Genomic DNA, 11295 nt, shown 5'->3' with positions numbered 1-11295 from the left:
TGTGCTGAAGTTGTAAGTGGGAGGTTATGAAATACCTATTACATATACATATATGTATGCGCAGATGCTTTGATAAATATAAAACAACTGCATTCCAGCTAGCATGCCTGATCCGTGTACCCGTCGAAATTGCGAAACAACGACGTCAAACACTTGGTAATACACAGAAAACCACAGCACTACAAATACTTTGGCGTGCTTACAAACTAGAAGGGTTGTGCCGTGGTCTTTATCGTGGATTTAGTACTACGGTGATGCGTGAAATACCATTCAGCTTAATACAATTTCCCATGTGGGAATATTTTAAGCTACATTGGACTGCTACAACTGGCATGGATTCGACTCCTTTTACAGTTGCATTATGTGGTGCAATGGCTGGTGGTATTGCCGCAGGTCTCACTACACCACTAGATGTAGCAAAGACGCGTATTATGCTTGCTGAACAGGGCACGGCAACAAGAAAGTTGAATCCACGCACTGTGTTAGCGGCCGTGTACAGGGAACGTGGTTTTGCGGGGTGAGTGGAGGGTTAATATATATGTAGATACACATATGTCTGTACATGATATAGTCCTTTATTCAAATAATTTCTTTCTTTCTATAGTCTTTTTGCCGGTTTTGCACCACGTGTCCTCTGGATCACTTTAGGCGGTGCATTCTTCTTTGGGTTTTATGATTTAACATTAAGACTTTTGCGTGGTACTGTAGCAGCGGATAATCCAAATATATAGCAAAGCAATAATTGATATGAAATCGCAAAGTTCTTTAATTTTAAGTCTATAGGCATGCCCTTAACAAACGTTCATATGTAATATGTACGTACATACATACATATCTTTATGCCCATGGTCCTGTGCAATAACGACACAATTCAAAATTCAAAAACTAAAAACCGTTACTACTGTTTAGTAGCTCATGTCTCTAATCCTTATCGAATCCATGTCTAATATTTGAACTTAGTTTAGCAATCCTTACTGCTTCCTTAGTAAGGGATGGAAATGGATTAGAGACAAAAGTCACTTAACAGTAGTAACATTTTTTAATATTTTGAATTTTGAATGGTTATTGCACAGGACCATCGATGTGTGTAGAAACAGATATACTCAAATTAAAAATAATTGATTAGTTGTAAGAATCAATTTAATGCTTATTTATAATGTATTTTCTATTTTCATAGACTTTGGATCGAAGCAAAAATATATTTAGAATCTAGCTTAGTTTCCATAACGATCTTTGTCTTAATTTATGAGTATATCGCGAGAATTATCTATGTATTTGAGTATCATGTGCTATTACGAAACATCAGGTGCAACAATTATAGCAGGAAAAATTTTATGATTTGATAGTTTAATAGCTCTAATAACCGCTATTTTCGTCAAAGTTTGGTATGCTTGCTTAAGTGTATAGTTCCTTGCGAAGTGTACTTGCGTAACTCTGGGTAATATAAGAAAAAATGTAATATTACAAAACGCAGAGAATGTATCATTATGTTTTAAATGACTGCACTCACATTATCGATTTGTAGTTTCCCCTTCAGCAGACATTCGCTCGGATCGTCGAAATCATAATCGTCACCCTGCTCCATTGGCGTATCGGAATCGTCTTCAAGTGAATACTTGCGCTCACTTCTTCGTCGGCAATAGATACGAGCTAGGCGGCGTCTATTCCGCCCTATCAAGAATACCTGTACGTTGCCATGAAAATAGTGTAAAAATCGATAAGCATACATACATACATGGATTGCACAGATGGACAGAAGCATTGATTTAGTTAAATACTCACTAGCGCTGATAAAGCCACAATAAGCAAAAGAACAGTGAGAGGAATTAAAATGAAGTGCCCACTATCGTCTGGCTCAATATCCGTATCAGTTGCATCTGTTGTTTTGCTTGTAGCTGATGCAAGTGTCGTAGGCAGTAAAGTAGGTAAAGTTGAATTTGTATTTTGCTCTAGAAGATCGCTCGTCGTTGCTGCTAACGTGGAGGACATAAATATTTGCAAGGCTGTTACGTTTTCAGTCATTATTTCCTTGTAATTTTTAACACAAATTGTAAACCTCAGTATGTACTGAGTTGTAAATGCAATTCTCCTGCAAGTGAAATGCACACCAATTTTATTTGTTTACATAAATGACAGTTGGTGCAATACAAAACACAAGGTTGCATTTTTGCAAAAACACCTTTGATATGGCATCGCCAATAACAGTACGCCAAATGCTCGGACAGCTGTCACTGAACGAGCACGTACATAGTCTGTTCCAGTACTGCAGGCTTTACTCACAGGTTATAATGGGAGTAAAGAGCAAAATACACAACAGAAGCGGCTTGACGAACCAAGCGAAATATTCCTTTGCTTCAATCCATTTGAGGGCGTGTTGAAACGAATACAGAAGGTGGCGCTGATTGTGATACCGCTAACACTCCCTTGAAATTTTTGACAGCAGTGTGACGTCATTGTAGATTGTTTATTGCCTGCGTAATATACATATACATACTGACACATCTCTCCTCAGCTCTCTCCACAGGCAAATCTGTGACAGGCTAACCGAATATTCGCGGCTTGCGTTTTGGTACGCATGCCGTCGAATTTGTTTTTTTGCGTCACCCGAAATTGGCTTTCGTCAATATCAAAACGATGTGTTTGTTGTAAACTCTCCGAATTCATTTAACAACAAACACATCATTTTGACATTATTTGGGGTGTTCACAGTTCGTTCCAAATAGTGTCTCAAAATGTAGACGTCTACATTTTAAGACGTTTTCTAACCGTAAAATCTGTGGTGTTGTTGTTTCCCATACAAAATTGGAAAACGACGCCGTCTACATTTTGTCACACTCAAAGGTATGTTTTTTACGCAATTACGAAATAACAAATATTACGAATTGCTAATTAAGTTAAATAATTACAATTTTTCAGAAACAAAATCGAAAGGCGACATATAAAAAATGCACGCAAGGAAGAAATGTCTGGCAACACCAGCAAAGTTTTGAGACGATTTTGCGACGACTGCTAGAAAGGGGTGCTCACAGTTTGATGCTAAAGATGTCTCAAAATGTAGCCGTCTACATTTTCAGACACAATTTGGAACGAACTGTGAACACCCCAATTGTCATGACGGTATTGTCTGGTGTAAATCTTATGTTACTGACTTAGGGCTTACACCGGCCAATATTGTCAAGACAATTATGTCAAAACGATGTGTTGTTGGAAACACGGCGAATTCATTTTACAACAAACACATCATTTTGACATTATTGTCTTGACAATATTGTCCGGTGTTAAGCCTAATGCCTTAGTTATTATGGAACGATACGCACTGTGCGTATCGTAACAAATCGCGGCGAATTCATAAGGATCTATTGATTTTAGATTGTTCCGTTTTACGTTACGTTTACGTGCATTATAACCATTTGCATTCATTTCCCATACAATGGATAATTAAGTGAAAGTTCACTCCGTTCCGTTACTTCCATTATAACCCAGGCATAAGTTAATGTCAAAAAGATGCGTTTGTTGTAATATGAATTCGCCTTGTTTACAACAAATACGTCATTTTGACATTAATAAGTACCGCTGCGAAAATCTAAATTCGCCATCAACACCGCCTTGTATAAATTCGCCTTCTCTGAGTAGTGGAACAGACTATAAGCGTTGTGAATTGATTTCTTGCAGGAAAAAGTTGAAGATTATTTCAATAAAACCAGGCAAACAATCGCGGAAAAGGCATTAATTGCCTTCAATAATGATGCAGTCCACGAAAAGCGAAACCGCTTTGCAGGAAAGCTCAACGGAATATGTTGATTTATCTGACTACTGTAGGCTGTGTCTGCAAGTGCCAGAGGAGTCTCAATTACTTGATCTACAACTTATTTACGATGAAGAAGAGAATCTTAGCTACTATGATTGCTTCACCGTTTGTACGCAAATAGATTTACACGCTGGTGGTGTTAATGCGCCTCATCAGCTGTGCAAGTCATGTGGCTTGGAGTTGCAGGTGGCATATGATTTTCACAAAAAAGTGGAGGAGTCTAAGAAGTTCTTAATGCAGTTGAATAAAACGGAACAACTAGATGAAGAATTCCTTTCGACGTCTCCGCCAATTGCAAAAGAAAGCTATGAAAATAGTGACGTTACGACGCCTATGCAAATTGAAAGTAACATACAAACAGTGACCGAAGACGTGGTCGAGCAGGCTGAAGACAAAACAAATGATCCACAACTCATACTAGCACTACATGTTAACGATGCTGCAAATGAAAACGAAATAGCTAATAGTCAAGAGATTATTGCTGGCCACTTGGCGACGCCTATAGAATATGAAGCGTTGGAAGAACATATCGAAATGGAAGATTATCAATCGGTCGACGAGCTGGTCGATGAAGGTAATTACATACATACGTGTACTATTTAGAAGTTTAGTAGCTTAGTTTCCAAAAATAGTATTGACTGTACCGAATTTAGTAGCTAGTGGATTTAAATTTCACGAGATATATGTAAGTTTTATATTAATTCGTGCGTATTCGCATGCTGGCATTAATGGAAACCTCGTAGTTCGTAAAAGACTTTTGCAGCTCAAGGAAATGCTTATTTACTTATAGAAATTGTTGTATTAACAAGATAACTGGCACAATAGAGAAATTTAGGACTATGTGATTGGGATTGTCTTCTATAAACAGGTTATAACGGTTCCAAAGATTTTGGGAGATGCTCCTTAAATTGCAAGTCGTTCTGTTAGCGTATACGGGACTATTCGACTTAGTAGGATATACTGTGATGTAGACCACTATTGTCTATCTTGGTTGGTAGATATTTTTTGGCACGCATGTTCTACTACATCAAATGTAACTAAATTCAAGAATGGATAATACATAACTTTAAAATTTTAATACGAAAATACTTGTAATGTTTCCTCAATTGTTTATTGAATGAAGTTAAGATAAAATTTAAATTCGTGAAAGTTAAAATTTTAAAGTTAACTAAGTTTGGTGTGGCATTATTAATTTTGTTGTTGTTTTTGTTTCTTATATAACTCATTGAATAAACAGATGCGGAAACAGTACAAATTCAAATTGATGACCAAGAGTACCTACTACAGAAGGTCAAATTAAATGAAAAGAATTTTACTGATGGGTTAATCGATGCAGCTTCAAACAAAAGTCCAGATTTGTCCAGTAAAAAACCCTCAGAAATTAAGTCAACGAGCGAAGAAAGTAATTCGGAATTTCAGAGTGATAACATTACTTTTGACTATGAAAGTACTGAAAGCGATATAGAATTAGTTAATGATAAACAAAATGAGGAACATATAATAGAAAAGGAATCACCAACGAAAAAAAAGAATACTGAATCAAATGTCGAAATCGATGTCAAGTCTTTAGTGATTTCGAAAAAAGGAGAAATCAGGGAGCGACGTCGTTACTGTGGCAAATTTACCTGTGATTATTGTCAGAAAGTTTTCAAGAATCGATCACGTATGCTAACACATCGTCGCTCTCACGAACCGGATCGGCCGAAATTCGAATGCGAAGAATGTGGTCGTTTATATGCAACCAAACAGGCTAAACTTGTACATGTGCGTACGTTCCACAACAGAATCGGACACAAGTGTCCGATTTGTGGTAAAATTTACGTTATTGGAAAATTACTTGAAGTGCATATGCGCTTTCATACGGGCGATTTTCCATACGTGTGCGATATATGTGGTCAAAAGTTTGCACAAATGTGCCACTTGAACACACACAAGAATGTAAAGCACAACAGTGTACGCTACTCATGTGAACATCCTGGTTGTGGTAAATTTTTCACCTCATCATCATCGCTACGCAATCACGAATTTTCGCACACTTCAATGCCATTCGAATGTGCACATTGTAAACGTGGCTATCCGGCAAAGTCTAAGTGAGTTATATATGTACTTATCTACATAAATATTTTTCCTGATTATTACGTAGTAGAAGAATCTTATATACTGATGTGTTTATTTGTTGTAGATTAAAAGTGCACATACGACAGAAGCATGGCATCGAAGTGACGCTCGAACAATTGGAAGATATGCGTAAATTTCATGTGATGCGTTCCAGATTAAATTTAGTTAAAATTACTGAATAGATCTAAAACTTAAAGCTATAAATGAATTAAACTTTAGTTTATACTAGTTTTATACATAACTATTTGTAGTGAGTGGAGTTTTTTTATGAATACTAGTTGAAATCTTAAGTGTGAATGTATTAATTAGAAAGCTATTGAAATACTAGAAAATAAAAATATATATATATTTTTTTTTGTTTGAAAAAGTGTTAAGTCAATTAAGTACTATTAAACATATATTTTCATTATATTTAATAAAACTAACGCGGTGGAAAGTAAAGCCCATCAATTACTAATAAGTATTCAAATCCTTATCTTTACCTTTCGGTATATGTTTGCATTACATTAATAATAATAATAATAGATTGGTGCAATACATATTTTTTTATTTTATTCTGTTTTTATTTTTTTAATTTTATTATGTTTTTATTTTTTTTTTTATTTTATTCTGTTTTTTATTTTTTTTTATTCTGTTTTTTTTTTTGTTTCTGTTTCTGTTTTATTTTTAATTTTTTAATGTTGGGTTGAACCGAGCTTGAACCCAGGCCCAGGCTTGAAGGGCCTCTACGGAGTGTAAGCGTAACGGGTCCATTGGCCAGTGGCTTATGTACCATCGTAAACTTAAGGACTTTTAATTATAATGGCGAGAAATATCAAAACTACGAACATATATGTTTAAGAACACCTACAAATAGTATCTGTTAAGACATCGATGCCGAGTATTCCGTATGCGTTCATTAGCTAATTTTCAATTAACAAAAATGTATTGCTAAGAAAACCAATTATTTTTTGCTTTTGTTTTTAAATTTATTTGAATTTAAATTATTTTCTGTTTTCTCCCTTCCTCCGTAATTTCAGAAATGCGCAATATATCGTAACGAATCTTATTATATTAATGTCATAAATTTTATAAAGGTTAAAAACACTTTAAACGGTACACCAAAAACCCCAAAATATTTTAAACCATTTATTTTAAAATTTACGCCATTTGACAGTTTCGACACCTCGTGAACTCCCTAATTATGAGTTATTTGTGCATCTGGTAAAAAGTTAGCATCGTTGCCATCCATTTAACGGTTTCTGAGTTCTTTGTACGGTCTGAGTTTTTCTTTTAAGTGTCCTAATTTTGTATTCACGTCAACTTACTAACGCGTTACTTACCACACATTTTGTAACACAAATTCTAGACATCGAAAAGGATCAGCATATCGCCGCATTCAAGATTGAAAAAGAAGAGCCTGTAATTTTACCTATAAAAATGCACGCCAACGAATCGCCGAAAAAACCAACAATACTTGTAAATCTAGCACCGCCATCGGATGAGGATGATATTAATTTAAAGGAATACCTCTTTGAAAATCAAGATCTAATTCCGAAAGTCGAAGATCAATTCGATACGATGCCACGAAAGCGTGGACGCCATCCACTTATCCCTGGTGGACCGCCATATCAGTGTGAATATTGTGACCATATGAGTCCATCGCGACAGCGCTTGGCATCACATCGACATCGTAAACATCGCTTCAATAAGCCATCTCATAAATGTGATGAATGTAGCAAAGAATTTTCAACGAAGCAACAACTGGAACGCCATCGGCAGCGTATTACCTGCCAAACTTATCCCATCTTCAAGTGTGAATTTTGCGAGAAAACCTGTATTGGCCGAGCGAACTATCAGATACATTTGCGCTTCCATAAGAAAATTTATCCATTTGTTTGTCACATATGCGCTAAGTCATTTATGTTGGCGACGCATCTCACCAACCATGTAAAAACGAAACACGAGGGACAGCGCTTCATTTGCGAACAATCAGGTTGTGGGAAAATGTTTCAAACATCGCATGCGCTTAAGAATCACACATATACGCATGTCAAGCAATTGCCCTATCGCTGTGACTACTGCCAGCATGATTTCCCAACCAAGGGCAGGTGAGTGAGAGAGAAGCTCTAATTAAAATTGTTGCTTCTTAAATACAAATGTATATTTTTAGATTGCGTTGGCACATAAGCAGAGTACATGCCATTGATCATACTCTCGAAGAGCTGGATTGTATGTTGGTTGCCAAAGAGATTGAGCTGAAAGCACAGTTGCAGCCTGCATTAGAACCTGACTCCAGTGCACAGATTGAAGAGATTAATGCTGATGAGCTTGCAGACTACTGATGCTGCTAAAATAAATATACTCCAGTTACGGATGTGAAACATTTTATCATAAGTAGCGCAATTTTCGATAAAGAGAAAAATATTTCATATTTATTTGGATTTTTTCAATTTGTCCTGAGTCTACATTTAAAATAAATGCGCTAGATGACACATGACTGTGTGTAGAATAATATTAAATATTAATTTGAATTATATAGACTTGCCTGAGTTTTGTTTTTGCTCTGCCGGCATAAAAACTGCTGAGGTTACTTAGCCAGAAACTATTTTGGGTCGCTCTGATAGCTTACACCCGACTGTCGTGTGAGTCTCCAGTTTTAGTTTTATTTGTTTAATTTTTAACCGACTTCACTAAAAGGAGAAGGTTATCAATTCACCGGAATATTTTTTTTTGTCTGTATGTTGCTGCTGCTGTTGTTGTAAGGAAAGGTGTTACCTCACAGGTGGTCCCATACTAATTTGGTTTAAATCCGATCATTGGATCATGAAGAAATTACCGATTATCTTAAAGTTTTATGTGAGAATTGAAGTCGTTTTTTTTATGCTTAAAAATCACTTTTTTTAATATTTTAACTATATTTTACTTAGTACTTGTAAAAGTTTGTTTATTAATAATTTTGTATAATTTTTCGCTTACATACAAACTTATTTGTGTAGCTTAAGCGGTGGTGTTGCAACAGGTGTAACGAAGAACTTTTAAAGATATTCGCAATGCCATTTAGAAAGAAAAAATGTATTTGTTTTGGGAAACGCATCTTTTCAAATAAAAAACATACTTTAAACTTATTAAAACAATTTTTAAAATTTTCATTAATAAAAGCTGTAATACCCGTAATAAACATTTTATATAATTTCTTTTAAATATATGGCTCGTTTCTTCTAACGCTTATGATTTTATCCTACATATTTTTATGAACATATAAATTTACTTAATTTAATTGGCTTTGTTTTAAACTACTTTAGTATGTGTATTTTATGTTATTTTTTATTTTACTTCATTTTATTTATTTATTTTTTTCATTTATTTTATTTTATTTTATGCTTTATTTTACTTTATTTAATTTAAAACTAGTGATCTTTGGGGTCTCGACTGCAAGGTTATAGTAGTTTAGTTAGTTTTCATTTATAACAGATTTTTATTCTTTTGTTCGATTTTTTAAATAATTTAGTTTGAAATTCAAAAACACAAAATACAATAAACGGGTTTTATGTTGTTTTTGAGCGAAGTTTTACTTCTATTACATTTTCAGTACAAATGGAGTACCTTTTAGTTGAAGAGCTCGATTCGGTGTCTGCTGAAAGCATACTACCCCACTCTGTCCTTTACAGTAACGATAATACAAATAGTAACTCTATGGCCGGTTCAACTTCCAAGTCAGAAGGACTGTCTATTTACTCAGATGCAACACCGCTGAGCGATTCAACTACGGGTGAGAGCAAAAAGGACAATGAGTTGAGCGAATATACACAAAGTCAAATTGAAGAACAAAACAGCCCACCCTCATCGCGCGCCTGTACGCCTGATCTACCAATAAAAATAATTCATCCACATCGTGCTGGCCGCATCACCTGCGATTTTTGCCAGAAATCGTTTACCAGCCGTAGCAAAATGCTTTCCCACCGACGCATGCACGAGCCGGATCGACCGCGCTTCAATTGTACCTTTGAGGGCTGCGATCGTTCTTATTTATCACGTCAGTCGTGTGAGCTACACTACAAACAGACACATTGCTCGCGCGATGACTTCCTACCGTTCAAGTGCGAGCTGTGTAATAAAGCGTTCTCGGTACCACAAACGCTGGAGGTGCATATGCGTTATCATACGCGTGAATTTCCCTACGAATGTCAGCATTGCCATCGCAGGTTTGGACAAAAAGGACATCTGACGACGCACATGCATGTTAAACATAATAATTTGAGATACATTTGCCCGGAAACGGGTTGTGGCAAAGTATTCAAAAATACGATTTCGCTGCGTAACCATAGCTTTTCACATACGGGTATGCCTTTCCGGTGCGCCTACTGCGATAGGGGCTATCCGCAGAAGTCGAGGTAAGTAATTACGTATTATTTTTTTTTGCGTGCAAATATCGTATGCGTTAACCTAGGAGGAAATTTGTAACTGCGTCTTTTGTAACCCAGCAGAAAATCTGTAATTTTTTCTTGTGTTCACAAATAAACATTTCTGTAGACTACATAAGGGCTATTTCAGGAGCATTTTGCAACTAGTTCACGACTAGTTCAGGACGATTTCGGGACTAGTTTGGGATCATTTAGGGACTGGTTCATCACTATTTGAGGACCATTTCGATACTTGTTATTGCAATAACGTTTCGGGACAAGTTCAAGCCATTTCGGGATCATTTTGGGACTAATAAATTACCATTTCCAAACTTGACCGAGATCACTTCGGGACAAGTTCACAAATTTTCGACCGTTTGACCATTTGCCGCTAGTTCAGGGATATTTCGGACCTAGTTCAAGACTGTTTCTGAAAACATTTCCTAAAATATTCCCGAAGTGTTTATGAAAAAATCGTGTACTGGTCCCGACAAATTGAATAAAGTGAAATGAAATTATTTTTTTAATTTCTAAGCTAAACTATTTGTGTACATACATACATATATATGTAGCTGAATCATCTAACGCTTTGCCAAGCCGTACGCAGATGTTTACATATCAATTTTTATGTGTACCTGGTACTCACGCTTTTTTTTATGTGATTTTGTTTATTTTGATATTCTCTTTCCTTTTCAGGCTCAAAGTTCACTTGAAACTGAAGCATGAAATTGATATGCCCGTTGAGGAATTGGAATCGATGCGTAAACTGAAAAATACTCATACTCGCATTCGTCATGCAGTCGTAAAGGTGGCAAGCACCTCAGATGTTATGTCACAAGTTAAGGCAGATGACTTAGACGTCGACGACCCCGAAAGTGGTGCATATTTTGAAGATGTTGGGGAAGAAATTGAGATGGATATGTAACGACGTTTTGACTTTGACGCCAAGGGGATGAAAAGCATTCGAAGGATTGTAGTACGAGTATA

At 36.0% G+C, this 11295-nt stretch overlaps 3 protein-coding genes across 4 annotated transcripts; all 3 read left to right on the top strand.

Moving 5' to 3' along the window:
• Positions 1 to 1227, top strand: LOC118740761 (S-adenosylmethionine mitochondrial carrier protein homolog; the record flags this gene model as incomplete). Its single annotated transcript, XM_036472424.1, is given in 3 exon segments — positions 1 to 12; positions 99 to 517; positions 605 to 1227. Coding segments are annotated over 3 exon segments (558 nt in total), but the record flags the coding sequence as incomplete, so codon positions are not given.
• A 2380-nt stretch (positions 1228 to 3607) lies between these two features.
• On the top strand, positions 3608 to 8422 carry LOC118740745 (zinc finger protein 182-like). Of its 2 annotated transcripts, none has more exons than XM_036472406.1 (3): positions 3608 to 4382; positions 5046 to 5898; positions 5991 to 6422. In XM_036472406.1, exons 1-3 carry the CDS (start codon positions 3743 to 3745, stop codon positions 6106 to 6108), a joined length of 1611 nt encoding a protein of 536 aa, XP_036328299.1. In that variant the 5' UTR covers positions 3608 to 3742; the 3' UTR covers positions 6109 to 6422. The 2 variants fall into 2 exon arrangements, with proteins under 2 accessions (XP_036328299.1, XP_036328306.1); XM_036472413.1 differs by lacking the exons at positions 5046 to 5898; positions 5991 to 6422 and adding exons at positions 7275 to 8016; positions 8079 to 8422 and having other exon boundaries at positions 3614 to 4382.
• A 1080-nt stretch (positions 8423 to 9502) lies between these two features.
• LOC118740222 (zinc finger protein 182-like) lies at positions 9503 to 11233 on the top strand. Its single transcript, XM_036471748.1, has 2 exons — positions 9503 to 10299; positions 11005 to 11233. The coding sequence occupies exons 1-2, from the start codon at positions 9503 to 9505 to the stop codon at positions 11231 to 11233; spliced, it is 1026 nt and encodes a 341-aa protein (XP_036327641.1).
• Positions 11234 to 11295: the final 62 nt, after the last annotated feature.

Source organism: Rhagoletis pomonella, unplaced genomic scaffold (genome assembly GCF_013731165.1).
Source record: "Rhagoletis pomonella isolate Grant_MI unplaced genomic scaffold, Rhpom_1.0 Rhpom_scaffold_00001, whole genome shotgun sequence".
NCBI classification, from domain to species: domain Eukaryota; kingdom Metazoa; phylum Arthropoda; class Insecta; order Diptera; family Tephritidae; genus Rhagoletis; species Rhagoletis pomonella.
The sequence above is the reverse complement of the archived record's forward strand: the minus strand, read 5'-3'. Positions and strand labels throughout refer to the sequence as shown.

Coding starts and splice junctions, on each gene's coding strand:
- LOC118740745 (XM_036472406.1), top strand. CDS start 3,743: ATGATGCAGTCCACGAAAAGCGAAACCGCTTTGCAGGAAAGCTCAACG. Junction 4,383..5,045: donor CGACGAGCTGGTCGATGAAG/GTAATTACATAC, acceptor TTGAATAAACAG/ATGCGGAAACAGTACAAATT. Junction 5,899..5,990: donor GGCTATCCGGCAAAGTCTAA/GTGAGTTATATA, acceptor TATTTGTTGTAG/ATTAAAAGTGCACATACGAC.
- LOC118740222 (XM_036471748.1), top strand. CDS start 9,503: ATGGAGTACCTTTTAGTTGAAGAGCTCGATTCGGTGTCTGCTGAAAGC. Junction 10,300..11,004: donor GGCTATCCGCAGAAGTCGAG/GTAAGTAATTAC, acceptor TTTCCTTTTCAG/GCTCAAAGTTCACTTGAAAC.